The sequence below is a fragment of the Galeopterus variegatus genome, unplaced genomic scaffold (genome assembly GCF_000696425.1).
Source record: "Galeopterus variegatus unplaced genomic scaffold, G_variegatus-3.0.2 Scaffold2070, whole genome shotgun sequence".
In the NCBI taxonomy this organism is placed as follows: Eukaryota; Metazoa; Chordata; class Mammalia; order Dermoptera; family Cynocephalidae; genus Galeopterus; species Galeopterus variegatus.
Genome location: NW_007728181.1, coordinates 9,179 through 26,350, shown reverse-complemented (window position 1 = coordinate 26,350; position 17,172 = coordinate 9,179). Strand labels below are relative to the sequence as shown.

The 17,172-nt window shown below is 31.7% G+C and overlaps 1 protein-coding gene across 1 annotated transcript in view; it reads right to left on the bottom strand.

Annotated features, from left to right (window-relative positions):
• LOC103596673 (dystrophin-like) overlaps positions 1-17,172 on the bottom strand; it is a gene marked incomplete at its 5' end in the record, with an annotated part of 285,255 nt that overhangs the window by 260,756 nt on the left and 7,327 nt on the right. Inside the window, 2 exons of the mRNA XM_008580348.1 lie at positions 3,319-3,494; positions 15,632-15,811. Of these exons, the coding sequence (XP_008578570.1) occupies positions 3,319-3,494; positions 15,632-15,811 (356 nt within the window). The remainder of the gene's footprint in view (positions 1-3,318; positions 3,495-15,631; positions 15,812-17,172) is intronic.

Here is a 17,172-nt window from a genome sequence, read left to right as displayed (position 1 = left end):
TTATGTTTGTTAAGCTTGAGATGATGTTTATTATGGGATTTTTTCATGAGTGGTACACAACCACCATTTCCACCACTCCCTGCACGACCATCATCCTCACCTCTACTATCTCCACCTCTACCACCATCATTTCCACCTCTACCACCACCACAATCTCCTTCCTTACCCTCTTCACCATCTTTACCACCTCCATCACAACCAAACAACAAGAACTATTGCTATTTATTGAATGTTCACTACGTTAGAGGCACGTATTAAATGTTTTTCACTTAATCCTCACAGTGTTTTATAAAGTGAGGATACTGAGGCATAGATATTAAGTAATTTGCCTGAGATCATAAGCTAGCTATTAAAACAGGCATGTTTCAAACCTGAGTAATTCTGATTCCAAAGGCCATGATTTTTCCGATATTTGCTACTCCTTTAGACACATAGGCAATAAATTATAATAACTAATATATGTGTGCAATGTATGAGTAAGTATGGTTAATTGGAGGCAACAAATGTTTCCATTTAATGAAAATGAAAATTGAGACAATGGTTGGATGTACAAATAGAATTACCCAGATCATAGCTTTAGAGCTGTAAAGGTGAAATCTGAGGTAGAGCCAGATATGGACCTGGACAATTTGGGAATTATTCACTTTAGGCCAGTCTTGAGTCTATGAGAGGAGACAATTCGGTGAAGAAGTCAGAAGGGCAAAGAGATGATATATTTATGATATACTCCCATAGGAATTGGGAAGAAGGAAAAAACCAAGTCAGGTAAAAAGTGGTAGAAGGACAACTGGTAGCGTGTCGTAGAAGCTGAAAGAAGGTATCATTTTTTAAAAGAACAGCATTCAACAGATTATCAAAACTGTAACACTCATGGTGAAACGTTAGTGGCTCTTACATGGAACAAGATAGGGACACTAGCCAACATAATGCTTTTGGTCATGTTTATGTGATGCTTCTTTAACCATTATGTTTTAACCAGATTCTGTCCTGTAGAGAATTACTAACTACTGAATTTAATTGTTCCTAAATGTTTCTTGCTTTATTCTCTTTGTTCAGTCTTAAATTTATCAATCTATATAAAGTGTTCATATAAATGTACTGTCTAAATCAGGACACATTTGAGAGTGAACGTTGGTGTTGTATATAATCATGCTGGGAACACAGGTATAATCTGGGATACTTTCAGACAAACCAAGATATAAGTTCATTTTAGTTATATACCTACTAAAGATAAATGTTACTGTACAGTTCAGGCTCTGTAGCCAAGCTACCTCAATTGAAATCCTGACTCAGACACTCTGAAGCTATGTATAATAGTAATAATAGCCATACCTGTCTTAAAAGATTATTGGGAAGAATAAATGCTATGCAAACGAAGCATTGATCTAGTACTGAGCACATTAAAACAAACAAACATACAAACAAAAAATCCTCAATAAGTGTTAGTTGTTACTTAAGCAATTTTTCTCTATGTTCCCAATTGGACATCTCATTCCAGGCACTTATAAAACCTACTGAAAACATATGATACAAACCGAATTCAGAAGACAAAGTATTTCACCATTAGCCACTCTTTCCTGAAAACAAAAAGAAGGCAGAACACACTACATTCTCCAAACTGGAGCCGAGAATAAGCTTTGAAGACAGTGATAGACATGAGTAAGCTTTCTTGCTTAATTTCCATATTAGGCAAGTCCTAAACACATTAGGAAGGTTAGGCAACTAGGTTTCCATATTACTGTGCTTGGAGAACTGTTGGAGAGTTGTTGAATTGTTGCAAAGCATCCATAAATCCATGCATCCACTAAGCATTGTTTGTATACACATATTTAATGTGACATTAAATATATTAATATACATGCTATTAAGATTTATCAAAAAGCAAATCTATTAAGAGCTTTACTGATTTATTTATACCACGTTTTTTTTTTCTTCAGAAATGAATGCTAAAATTTCAACTGCCATCATAATTAGAGTCCTTGGAAGTTGTTGTTCCAAAAAGAATGCTAATATCCAAAAGAGTTTGAGGTCCATTTGGCTAGAGTAGGGATCAACTTTTTCCTTGACGGGCCAGATAGTAAATGTTTTAGGCTTTGTGGGCCATACAGTTTCTGTTAATAACTATCCAAACCCTGCCTTTGAAATGTGAAAGCAACCATAAATTATACATAATGAATGAGTGTGGCTGTGTTCTGCTAAAACCTTATTCGTGGACACTGAAATTTAAATTTCATATAATTTTCAAACATTCAAAAATGTAAAAACAATTCTTAGCTCATGAGCCACATGAAAACTGGCAGCAGGCTGGATTTGCTTAGCCAAGCACACTTGACTAGGGAGAAAAGGCTCAATGATTTACTTTTGAATTATCAAAGTAGGTCATAAATCATGAATTAATAGAGAAGTATTAAAAGTCTCAAATAATATATTCGAATAACTTTTCTAGATTTTTTTTTCCTTTGCTTAGAACATCTGACATACTATTTTTAGGTATGTGTTCTTCCCATACTTCTCTACCCTGGTCTATGCAAATTCTAATGTCAAGTGTTCCATGCGTTCCTAAACATATGCTGCTTGGAAACATAAGGCAGATTTTAATGTGCTTTCTTAATCTTAGAATTACAATAACTGAAATTTAAAAAGTACCATTTTTAAAGATTTTCATTCTGGCTTTGCATTTATAGAATTTTATTGCCATCATTTTAATATATCCACTGATTTACATAATACCTAACTTATCTACAGTGTCTAGTTGAGAATATCCACAAAAAGATCAGTTAAAAATTCTAGCACCTTCAAGATAAGACTTTATAAATATCAAAGAACAGGAAATCTGTTCTGTAATTACTCCTGATTTAGGATGCACAGATTGAGACATTATATTCTCCTAAACTAGCAGAATGGATCTTGTCTATTACAGATGTACTTCTTCATGAAAATGTACTTTCCATTATCGGAAGAAGGACAAGTAATGAAAAAAAAAAAAAAGGGACTGAACAAGAAAGCCTTTTATGAGAAAAAATAAACTTTCAGGATTCAAATGGATCCATGGCAGTTCATCACCCATGGTACCTTTTTTCAATCCAGAAAACAGCATTTCTATGAAACATTCAGTTTTTGATGGGATAGTGATTTCTTGGGCGACTTTTAAAACATGTCATAACTTTTCTCACAAAATTAACTGACATTATAGGCACCCAAAGCTTCTTGAAATATTGTAGTAGTAAAACCACCACTATCAAAAGAGCTGTAAATGAGTTTTCCTTCTTAACAATGGATATTCACTTGTGAATAAAACCATGAAGAAGATGATCTCACCTTTTCCTAATTTCAGAATCCACAATAATCTGTCTCTTCTTTTGGGGAGGTGGTGGTGGAAGTTCCTCTTGGGCATGCTTTACAAGGATTTGCTCCCTCGTGGTCACCATAGTTACCGTTTCCATTACAGTTGTCTGTGTTAGTGATGGCTGAGTGGTGGTGACAGCCTGTGAAATCTGTGAGAAGTATTGAAACAGAGGTCAGACATTGCTTGAAAGACTTCAGTAAAGACTGCTTGGAGTGGTGAAGGAAAGTAATGAGAAACTGTTCCTGCTTGTTGAACTTTAGATCAAAATAGCACCATATTGAACCTAAATCAAATTGTTTTATTTGACTTATGTTGACTAAAATAGCAAAAGAAGGTAATCTTAAAACCAGAGGTAAACTTAGTGCCTCTTCAATCTGTTGGTCAAACTATAGGAAATAAGGGGAGTAAAGAGGAAAAACTTAGGATGTCATTCTGATATTTAATTAGTCATGCCATTTAGAGTGTTTACAATGTTAATATAAATTCTACTAAGGTATCTCCATTCCCTGGCACATTGTAGATATTTATCAAGTTTGTAGAATGCAGTTTTGTTTGTCATATAAAGTGATTATTTTATATGCTATGCATTTTTAAATAGAATTAGTTGAATATCATAATAAGTTACTTTTTAACCAAATAATTGTAACATCTTTTAAAATCACAATAAAAAGGTAACGTAAAATGTCTATTACCCCATAAGTATCTTTATGCTGAATATTATTCAAATCCTAAAAAACACACTAAACTTGTTTTATTTAAATTAGTGAATATTTCTAAATATTTGAGTTTTCAAATTTATCATTAGAGACTCTCCTTGGTTTAGAATCACACTCATTCTCTATTCATACTTTTTTTGGGGAGGTATAGTATATCAGTCTTTGGAAAAATATGGTTTGTGACCCAAGTCATGAGAGACCATCACCCAATACATGGGCCTTGTAAGACAGATATGTCATATAATAATGAGACACTTCTTCCTTCTTTAAGCACCAATTCTCTATCTCACAGTTCTTCTCTTATTATGACTATAAAGTTACCTCTTAGGATGCTAATCATCACCCTTCTGACAATCCAATTTATTTGGAATATCAGTTTCAAAAGAGACCATAAAGTCTTGCATTGAATCTGCTTTTAGGTACAAGCACAGAGCTAGAGATCTATCTGCGAACCAGATTAGTTTTACTGAGTTTTTGAACTTTCCAAGAGATATGGGAAGGGTTTGAAATAACCTCCCTGCCTCATACAGGATGACTGGTTCCTTCAAAGGGAGGAAATGGGGGGAACGCTCAGGGTTTTCTTATTTCAGCTTCCAAATAGGCAAGTAATAGTGAAGGAAAATAAATAAATTAAAATTTTTGCCACAATGTCTTAGGTAAAAATTTATTTGACCTATATTTTTCAAATATCACCCTTTGTTTAAACCACATCTTTACATATGTCAAGGCCTGAGTTACTTCTACTTTGGTGATTTAAATAAGCAAAACAAAACAAAACCCAAAACACTAAGAGATAATGAGTTTCTTACACATGCCAATCACAGGTTATATCTTCTCTAAGATCTTCATAGATTAATTATTCAGAATTAATAACTGAGCCTCAAACAACTTTAATTTTATACTCCGTTAATATGTTATGCCAAGATGAAAGCATAAAGAATCATAATTTTTAAAAATGCTTAACATATAAACTCAAATGTAATTGCACCCAACACAAAATGACCCTTATATGATAAAAGTAAGGTTACATGTAGCCAAGAAGAAAATGTAATTTTTAGTAGGATTCTAAGAGTATTTATTTTTTTCATTGTGATATGTTTTTAAACGTGAGCAAATTTTATTGCATACAACGATGGCTAAAAGAGACTTTTTAAAAATTTTAATTTATTAAATTACAATGTAGTTGATTTTTGTGTCCCTTTACCAATTCAAGGAGGAGAATTATTTTTTTAAAATTAGGAGAATATCTAATTTTAAATGGTGCAGGTGCCAGAATGCTGAAATTCTGAAAATACAAAGCTATCTTTTGCAGTAATATCTAATCTTTTGGAACATTTGTGCTATTGAATATTTGGCTTTGAAATTTATTTCTGTGATGTTAGTATTTTTATTGATACCTATTATAAAATTGGACAGATAGGCCTATGGAGAATAAAGTAATGGGAAATGACAACATGATATGCTGCAAAATTGCATTGAAGAATACAGCAAAACTTAAAAGAAAGAAAAATAGAATCATTGTTAATAAAACAGTAGTAAGACATGGATCTGTAATTGTTCTATACTGTAATCACTACTGCAGTATAATTGAAAATACTTTTTCATTTCCTTTGGTAGGAGAAATAAGAAAACTGTGCACTGACCCTGTAAATACAGGGTAGAATTCATTATACATAACAAGTTAATAATTACTCTCAAAACCTCCATATAATCAGAATAGAAAACAGTCACGTAGTAAATTTCCTCATGACTTTTAGTTATTGACTATAAACAATTATGTGTTAGAATCATTAAAAAACATAAATAGCAGAGGGATTATAGAGGTCATTCAATATAACCTCCTGCTTACTATAGGATTCACTACTCCCAGAAGCAGACAACTCCTTCCTTAACATGGCAGTAAACTTTCAGGTTGGCAAAGATCTTGTTAACATTTAGTGGAAGCCTGCCTTATTATGACCTTTTCAAGTTAAATTTTGTTTTGAACCTTGGACCAACACAGAGTAAACTGAGTGTCATTTATACCTGACAGTATTAAAGATCTGAAGCCTGATAATCATGACCCTGATAAATCTCATTTTCAAGCTGTCTACTGCCAGTTATTTGCTAGAACTAGATTTAATCTGATCAGTGCTTGAGAACCAAGGATTCCTGGATTTGGACAGCATATTCAATTAAAACAATCTAAAATTTTGTAAGTTAGTCAGCAGCTGAATCACAAAGTTTCAATTAAATTCTAACATTTATTTATTATTTATTTACTATAGGACATTCAGAAATGAGTAAAAGACAATCTCCATCTTTAGGAATCTTACGATATAGTAGAGAAAGTGACAATCACACAAATAATTGTGAAATAAGGTAAGTGACATATGAAAAATATAAGTATGTAAAATAATTACATGCACTGAATACAAAGCGATCAAGGAAGTCTCTTTTTAAATGTTACAAAAACAGACTTCCCTCAGCCGGCATCTTAAAACTTAAATTTATTTTGAAACTAAATTCTAGATATAAAGTTTATCCCTGTTCATAGGGTCACTTATAACAGTAAAATATAGGAAACAACCTAATGTCAGTAGGTGATGGTTTAAATAAGTTATAGTATATGCATGTGATAGAGTATTGCATATATGTCTAATATTTTAATATTATTGGAAAATGTTTGCATTATAGTCCTGAGTAAACAATGCAAAATATAAACATTGGTAGCTATCTTTTGGCAGAAAAAATCAGATAATTTCCATTGTGCACTATATATTTATGTATTCCTTTTAGTTTCCAAATTTCTACTGTAAAAGATTTTCTGCAAAATGTTGCCTATGTAAGCATAGAAAATTTTCAAAATATTATTTTTTCCAAATTTTTGTGTTAAGTGTATCATTCCTATGTATCGAGTTCTTTGGAATTATGTTCCTGTCATCCAAATGCACTAGAATTAGGACAGCTGCAAATCTGATAAGAATGATTTAATGCCTTCACTAAAATATTGTGCAGGGTAGAGTAAAAATTAGAATAAAGTCTGAGCTATATTCAACAAACTTTGAATCTACCTAACTACACTCTTATCCAGTCATCTTTCTCCGTGTTGATTATGAGTATATTTTAAATGACTTTCAAATGTCCTCATGGAAATAAACTATATTTGTTTTCTATATACTATTCTTTGATCTTTCAGAAAGAATTACATACTTTCTTAAGGAATTAGAACTAGTTCCTCTTAGAGTATATAAAACTGGAGATTCCACAACTGTCAATCATCAGTTCCATAGTTCACATACTGTGATATCTGTGGTTAGTTGGTTACTATCTCAGAGTTTTGATTTATTTTCTTCATAAGTAAAACAGGAATGATAACACATCTCTCACAGGGGCATTGCAAGGCTGTATGTGTGAGTATGTGAGTGAGTGAATGTGTGTGTATGTGTGTGTAATTTATGCTGTTTCCCAGGGCCCCCGCTCAGAAGGTCTCCCTCCATTCTTGGTTTCATGCTCTGGTATCATTCTCTTCAAATTCTTAATGGTTTTGAACAAGAAGCCCTGCATTTTCATTTTGCACTGGGTCAATAAATGCTGTAGCCAGTCCTTGTTTCAAGAATTAAATGATGTAAAGTGTGGACACAATAAGTGCTCTCTATTGATACATTTATTATTAACCAATATCTTTTATAAATGCTCAGGGAAATTACAAGAAGTTTTTATAGTGAACCTTTTTACTAATAAGGTTGCATATATTAATTTCCAAAATTTAAATTTTTCTATTTTGAAAAAAATTGGAAGAGCATTTGCCCAGCCTCCTGGTTATTCTAGGGTGTGCACCTTCTTGCAGTAAGACTGTGTGATTTTGGTAGGTCTGGAAAAATCAAACTACTCTCAAGCAATGAAGTTCTTTCGTACAACATTTTCTTCCAATTTGTTTAAAAATGCCCATATTGAGTAGTATTCCATTGTGTACATATACCACATTTTCCTTATCCAGTCATCCATTGATGGATATTTAGGTTGGTTCCATATCTTGGCTACTGGAAAATGTGGTATATATATGCAACAGACTACTACTCAGCCACGAAAAAAGGAATGAAATTCTGCCATTTTCAGCAACATGGATGAGCTTGGAGAAAATTATGTTAAGTGAAATAAGCCAGGCACAGAAAGAGAAATACCACATACCATTATAAATAAGAGCTAAAAAGGAAAAAAAAAAAGAAAGAGCAAACACAATTTGAACTTTCAGAAGGAGAGAACAGAACTGTGATTATTAGGAGGAAAGAAGGAGGGGGAGGGGAGTTAGGGAGTAATTGGGTAAGGGACACAAAGCATGATTACAATTTGTAATGATGAACATGCTAATAATATTGATTCGATCTTCACACTATTGTACACAAAAACTGATAGTCAACTCTGTATCCCATAAATATGTATAAGCAATTATGTTTAATTGAAAAATAACAATAACTTAAAATTACCACACAAGAAAAGGAAATGGTCCCCAAAACATTCTCCTTTCCTTCTGAAGGTTTTGCTATGCTTTGTTATCATTAAGCAGTGTTTTACTATTAAACTTAAATGGCCAATTGAAAAAAAAATGCACATTTTGAAAAGGAAATATAAGCACATTTAAGCAAATTTAAAGAATATAAAAATCATGCAATGGAAAAAAAAGACTTATTTTCAACCACTGTGCCCCATTTCTCAGGGACAACTAGTTGAGTTTACCATCTGTTTGCCTATTCTTACATTTTAAATTCACTTTTCTGATGCTGTTCTTTTTCTTTTAGTTTTAGCCTATATTCTTCATTACAACTTTTAATTTTCCTTTGAATTATTTAAATATTATTGTCTTCATAACTTCTCTGTGATATTGGAATTAGAGATTTCTATTTTTTACTTTTTGAAATATTGTACTATTTGAACATTTAAAGAAACTTCCTAAAATAGATTCAAGTTATTAATCATCAGTTATCTAAATTATATTATATATTTTTATTATTACAATACTAATATTTGTAATAATGGCTACCAATTATAAAGCTCTTTGCATATTTCAGGCATCATGCTAAGTGTTTTTAATTTATTATCATATTTAAAATACTTAGAATACTACGTCCTATATAGTAAACGCATAATAAGTGGTAGCTATTATTACCTCACAATTACCCTAAGAGTATGTACTAATATTATTCTCACTTTATAGATGTGTAGTAACTTGTTCAATTAGATACAACTTGTAAATAGCAGAGCAGAGATACAAATTCAGGTCTGATTGCTCCTTCTTCCAACTCTTAGTAGCTATGCTCACTCACTTCTGCACTTGCTCAGATTTCTGAATGGTGATTTTCCTTTAAGTGGTGTAAATGTGTGTGTTTGTATGCATACACATACATATATAAAATCAGAAGATTAAAAATATACACAGTGGCATATGCATAAGCTCATATAGAAAGATTAGTTAAATGTTAAATGTATTTTTGGCTCTTGATAGACTATAATTAAATCTGTGCAAAATCAAGTGAAATAGATCTTATTTATACATATGCATAAAACATGAATTTATATACAAAAATTTATTTATATGCATACATATCTATACACACACACACATATATATATAATCAGTTAGACAACTGTCAATAAAAGGTTTTGATCATGTTTGTAAATACATAAACTTAGAGTGATCATTGATTTCTAATGGGTATGGATGGATTGCATTTCCATAGTTTAAAACATACTGCATAATCATAGTAACAGCTTTAGCTGATAATTCATAGCTAGCCTTAAAACTATCTCCACAGGCATGGTAGCACAAGGCACAAAATTCTGCTAGTGTAAAGATTTATATCTCTAAGCAACAGAAAAGATTTATATGCTGAATTTTGGCAGAATCCTTGGTAAAAGATCACTGCTCACAAAAGTAACTGGGTTATTAATCACAAGGTTGTAAAATGTTTTATCTCCTGAAAGAGCACAGAGGAATTATCATAGCTAATTGTAGCATACAATGAGTGCTACAGTTCATGAAAGTAGCTTGGTAACTACATTTTAATACTAAAAACTGTCCTGTTTTGATATTAATAATAAGGTAATAAAAGTTCTTGAATAGGCAATTGATAGTGAAATCATGAGCACAATTAGAGTCAAATACTCAGATGATATCATAAAAGAAATAATTCTCTTTTTTGAAATAAAATATTATATGTAAATTAAGATGGTTTATTCTGTAAAATTGTCTCTTCAATTTTATGCATTTTGTTCCTCACTTCAAATTATCTTTAGTACAATTTGTGTCAGAAAAAAGAAATACATGTCGGCTTCCGGATTCATATTAAATACAGAATTTGAGCAACTGCATAAATTAACTGTATCTACAAAAATTCAAAAGTGATGAAGTTTTTTTACCCTGATCTGCCTGACCTTCCTCTATATATCATCTGACATGGAAATAATGAAACACATTCTATAATTAGGAATAAATATTATCAAGTGTTTGCTTAGGAAAATAACTTGTATTTTTTCTTTATGTGTTATTTCATTTAGTATAATATAGATTGTGAATGTTTTATCTTTATACTATTTTAATTAAATACTCATAATGAGTGAAATGTAATAATTTCAAAAGGCAGTCTACTTTGAATAGGAAGAGAATTTTATTTGTATCATCATCTTCCAGCGGCCTCTAAGGTTGATATAGCAGAGTACGTTGGAATCTCTTCACTACCTATTCCAGAGTTTTACATAAAATTCCAAGTGAAGATAAACATATAGATATTTAGAACTAAAAGGACACTACAGAGATCTGCCTAGCATAAAGTTTTCATTTTATAAATAAGGAATGAGAGACTCCAAGTGTTAACACAGCCTTAATCTATTACATTTTCAGTGCCTACAACAATTTATGTTGTTGCACATAATGAATTTACAACATAAAACCTATTGAACTGATATACTAGGTCCATTCTCAAATATCTCCTTTAGTTGGAGGTAGCAAAAAGATAGTTAATTTTCATAGTTATTTGAGCTGTAATTTCAAAATTTTCTGATAAAACGTTTAACTTGAGAAATTAACCAAAAGATGCTCTTAAATTCAAGTTGGTTAATCTATGAATTTAAATAAGATGAAAACTTGAGGAAATTTTATTTTAATTCCAGTTTTTATGAAACTATTTAATGTTTTTGTTTTTTGTTTGTTTGTTTGTTTGTTTGTTTTTAGTTGGCAGCAGGCTTGTTAGGCTTGGAGAGCTTTCAGGAACCAATGACGAAGGTTGTCAACTGAAAGGCCTTAGAGTATTTTTAATTAAAATCACTGGCCAAAAAAAAAAAAAAAAAAGAGAGAGAGAGAGAGAGAGAGAGAGGCAACTGATTGTAAGTACATCTTTTGTATCAATAGGTCTACAAAACAATGCTTTGAGAATGGCTACAGCCAGAATGTGAACATACAATATTTTATAAAGAATAAAAAATAAGATCTTTAATAAATAAGAATGGACTCAGAAAAGAAAGGCAAATAAAGAAATTTTCATTTAACACTTTTGCATCTTTCTATTTGTATTCTGGGTATAATGAAAACACTGGCTTATCATTTCCAGCCATGTTTTATACTACTCATGAGGCTGGAAAGAGTTTTAAATCTCTTACCAGGACATAAATGATATAGAGTAGGTAAATAGATACATATATAATCACTTTTTTTCTCTTTGGACACCCATGAATGCAGTCTCAGACATACATAGCATGAACATGAACTGCCAAGTTCAAGGAGAGGGGAATTCTAAATGTACTCATTTTATGTTTAAGATATTTGTGCTTATAGTTGAGAACATCGCAAAAATGGTTGTTAGCAATAGTGCAAAATATTCATTAAATGGGAATGAGATCTTTGAACCTATATGAGTCATAGAATTTGTCTTATTCCTAAGAAAGAAGATAATTTACTCTGTTACAAAATCAAAAAAAACACAAAGCTTTTGGATTTACCTGGATATATATATTGTTACATCTAAGCATCTAATGCCCAGATTTTAATATAAATTACCATAATGAATTATAAAGCTTATGAATAATACGCCCATTCCACAGTGTATAAGATTTCAGTTAGATGGGAAAATAATATACCAAATCACTTAAATTATATTTAATTTTAAAGTATTAACTATGATGAATTTCTGACTAACATATTTCATAATTATAATCAAGATAAAAATATATTCATCAGGGTCACGCCATTTAGAAAAAATTAACTGTGTAAATCTCAACCAGCATATTTATAAAAAAATTGGAGGCAGACATACGATCGTTTAAGTTCTTAAAGAAACCAATCTATGGTACATTTCGGTTGCCCTTTTTTTCATTGTAAGCGTTCATACAGTAAGAGCTATTATATTTCTAACATTTGGAAATGGAAAGTATTTCTACTTGCTCAGGCTGCCTTCTCATTAACTTAAACATCCTCAGCTTGTGTCCAGATATTATTCAAGCCAAGACTGACTTTGAAATGCAAGAGAACAGCCCTCATAGGTTATTTTTTTCATGTTTTGATCTCTTGCCATGCAACTGCTACGTAAGGTCAAAATCCCTCAAAGCTTTGACCTGAATAGAAGTCAAACTCTCAGGCACACAATGTTCTTTACATGAGCACAATCAAATGCGTTGTCATCTTAGTCACAATTTCTATAGCCTGCCTTACAATAAGTTTTTAACCATTACTAGAACTTTGCTCGTTCTGTATACCAATCCTTCCTTTCAGAAGGATTTTTTAAACAATCGAGAATCATGTGAGTAGTCATTATTGAGACTGATTTTTCCACCACAAACATGCTAGAAAATATGCATATAAGTGATCTTTGTTCTTCAAAGTCACAGCTTTACCCTCAATTTTCTTAGAATTCTTCCTTTGTAATTTTGATCAATCTCAATTTGACATTCACAAAGGAAAATCAATTGCTTTTTTACTTATAAGATACTATTTCTTTGTTCCTTCTTTTTATCTCCTTTTAATCCATCTATCCCTGGGTAGCTCTATTCCTATCTCCCTAGGAGCTCAAAGAAACCCAGCAAAGATTTATTGTCCCTATGATTGCATACTTTTGGGAGAGCCAATAAGGGGAAACTGAGACATAAGCTTAAGAAAGGCTTAAACTTAGTGTTCTGGGAAACAACTTGCCTAATATGAGGCTATTTATCTGCTCTGGTCTGGTGTAGGAGCGTATAACCGTTTGATAATAAAAATAAAAAGAAATCATAGTGAACCACAAAAAGCCCTCCAGACTCACTAAACAGTATGCTTTCATATCAAGAGCACCTTTTATTTTTTCAAAAATGCTTTTATGTCTACTGTCTATGGCTTTATTTTATCCTCCTCACATCCCAAAGAGCACATAGAATAGATACATGTTGTAATGTATATTGGGCATCATTTGTAAAAAACTATACAAATCAAAGCTAGTACTGTTTTATTACAGAGTTTTAAAAGTTGGAAAATAGGAGGTTAGGTAAATTGCCTAGATGGTGTTCTTATAACTTTTAGGCCATAAAAAATAAGGCTTCTAATGCTTTCCCACCAACTAGAATAACGAAATCAGTAACATTTTGATTAGATGCACAACCTTCATCAAAAAGTAGTTCCATTCCATTGCACACAGGCATTGATATTCAACTCCATACCACACAGATATGTACAATCAACTATGTTACAATAATAATAATAATAATAATAATAATAATAAAGTAGCTCCATTCCAAGGGAATGAGCATATTTAAATACTGCATTCCTAGAAATGTCTTGGTTTTCCCATTTCAGGCATCATTGTGGAAAACCAGAATGTGGGGATTGGCACATACGTCATCGTCTTTCTAATTCAGTACTTTTAAAACTATAGTCTGCAGACCATATTATAGGCTTAGTAAAAATAGATTCCTGAGTTCTTCCCCTGGCCTACTAAATAAGATTTTCTGAGCAAATGGTCTAGGAATACACATTTTAATCAGCTCCCCCGGTGATTATTATGCATGATCTATTTTGAGAACCACTGCCTATAACGCAAGTGAACCAGAACGTGACCTATGCTTAACAGTTACACCTTCATAAATATATCCTTTAAAAGGGATGTGTTTCAAAATCACTTTCTTTATCAAATAATTCCAATCCTTCTTAACATGGTAGGTAACTGACCATTTTATGGTAGTAATACCTTATGGAACTAACAGGTACATATTGGAATAATATTATTGCTGGGTTAAATGTATCAGACTTGCTAATGCTTCACATATCTGTTAATTGCATAGATACCAATGGTATCACATAGTAGCCATGGACAGATCACATATATTAAGAGGAATCATAATCTAGTAATAAAATCATGGATAGAATAACTACTAAAAATATATTAAATGGAAAACAAGTGGTGTTTTCATTATTATCTAATGACCATATGGGAAATAATTGCAACTTATACTACTCATATTCTTTCAAATTTTAAATTTTAAATATGAAATTTGTGTTTAAAAGGAAGATTGACTATGATTGAAAATCACATATATTGGCTGATTATATTTTCATAAATTGTATTTCTGGAAGCAATACTTCCAACTTCATTTTTTCATCTTTGGACAAATATCTCCTAAGTATTATTTATCAGATGTCAAGTCTCAAGAAAACAAATTCCCTGCACTTGTCTCAAAACAGAGTAAATATTTGCCTAAAATCTACTGAATGTGGTCATTACTTTAACAGAGGTGCGTGCATGGTGCATTGAACTATGAATTGTGATCAGTTAGTAAAATTTAGCTCTTATCATAAGAGCAAAAGTATGTGGCATAATATATTAGATATTATTATACATAATGTTAATATTTTTAATGATTACTCATTATTCCACCACCCAATATCAGAAAACAAAGGTTTCTACTTCTAAAATATCCTCCTTTCTTTAAATTACTGAAACATTAAAAATTCTTAAAATAAAACCATATTATTATACTACAAATGTATTTAGATGTTTTCCTAATCTACAACCCATATAGTTTAGTGTAACTAAGCCACATTCTAATTTTATGAAATCAGAAATCTGTGGCAGAAAGTAAGTCTAATGATTAGAATATCATGTGTACTAATAAAAAGAAGCCATCAGAAAATTCAAAGGACCTGGGTCCTAGTCCTGTTCCTACCACTGATTTTCCCTTGACAATTCACTTTTCTTCTATAAGTTTTATTTTTCCTAAATGTAAAATGGGGTTAACTAATGGCCCTCATGGTTCTAGGAATCTATGATTAGGGTTTAGACTGTGATGATACAGTTTCCTAGTATTTTGTGCAATTGCTCTAAGTTACTCACCTCCTCATTACTATTGAACTGGAAGGGATTACATTTTAGGGCAATAACTAGTTCAGTCATTTCTATACCTTTCCCCCATTCTCCAATATCAAGACACGTTTGAGAGCCACATTTTCACTCAACTGAGTACTGGGCAATGACCAATCTATTGACATCCATTGTAGGGCTATAGTATTGCTCTCTTAATGCAGGTTTCAAAAACCTCGAGGATAATTTATTCTGTGATAATTATTATCACTAACCTGTGATGAACTCTTTTCAAGTTTTTGTACTAAATTATCCCAACGCTGGGCAAAGTTTTCCAGCCATGCTTCCATCTTTTGGGTTACTGACTTATTTTTCAGTGTTGCAAGAAGATCTTGGTTGAGTGAAGAGAGTTTGTCCATGGTTTTCTTTTTCTTTTCTAAATCTGCTTTTAAAACCTGTTAAAACAAGGAAAATCACAGAATAAGTCTAGGTTACATTTTATAAAACACTATCATTTAATTTGTTTTTGCCTGTATTTGCTCATTTGTATAGATAATAAAAGATTGTAATCATACTTGCAAAGGATCAAGAGTCCATAAAAATATAGGTAGAAAATTGAAATCTAATTAATCTTCTTAAAAAGCTAGAAGAGGAAAAAAAAAATAGAGAGAAACTAAAAGACATAGAATAAAGACCTAGTAGAGGCACTTAAGAACTACCTTAAAATATTTTAAGAAATAATATTCCATTGTGTATATACAACACAGGATGTTTTTATCCATTCGTTTGTCAATGGCCATTTAGGTTGATTTCATCTAATGGCTATTGTGAATACTTTTGTGATGAACATGGGAGTTTAGGTGTCTTTCGGATATATTTATTACATTTCTTTTGGGTATATACTCAGTAGTGGGATAGCTGGGTCATAAGGTTGATCTATTTTTAGCTCTATTCAGCTATAAAAAAATAATTTCCTATCATTTGCAGCAACATGGATGGAACTGTAAGCCATCATATTAAGTAAAGTAAGTCAGGCACAGAAAGACAAATACCGCATGATATCAGTTGTAAGTGGAACCTAAAAAAAAAAAAAGGTTCTCATACAAGTAGAGAGTAGACTAATGGTTACCAGAGGCTGGGAGGGTTGGTTGAGGGTGAGGTGGAAGGAGAAGTGGCGAACTAATGAGTACAATACTATCTACTCTAAGTGAATCATTGTGCAGTACATGCATGCACTGAAACAACACACTGTACCCCACACCTACGCACAAGTAAATGTTAAAATTAAAAAATATATATTTTAAGAACTGCCAATGAAAAGGTAATGTTGCTTCAAAAGGCAAAACAGAGATAAACATATGACAGATACATTTTACATTTGAAGGTGGGATGCATGGCTTTTGGATGGTAGTGAATTTCCCCTTAATTCCTGGTAGAAATCAAATGAAAACTATCACATGCCAGGAGTACTGAAGAGAAGCTGATGAGTTGAGATATGAGAATGGCTAAGGGGCCTTGTCATTCAGAAATGCTATAATTATTTGGATAAAACTGCAACATTATTCATTTCCACAATTTTAACATTTCATTCATTATTTGCAGATAAAAACCTTGTTATGTGATTTACTGACCTTAATATTTTTGTAGCATCCAATATTCAATTAACATTTGGCTATTTGAGTAATTATTTTCTAAAGCTAATTTTAGAGCCCATTTCAGTAAAAGAACTAAGTTATTGAATATGATGCAAATCCTTCAGAATATCTTTGCATATTTTAGAATACTTACCTATTTTCTTTTTTTTTTTTTTTTTTTT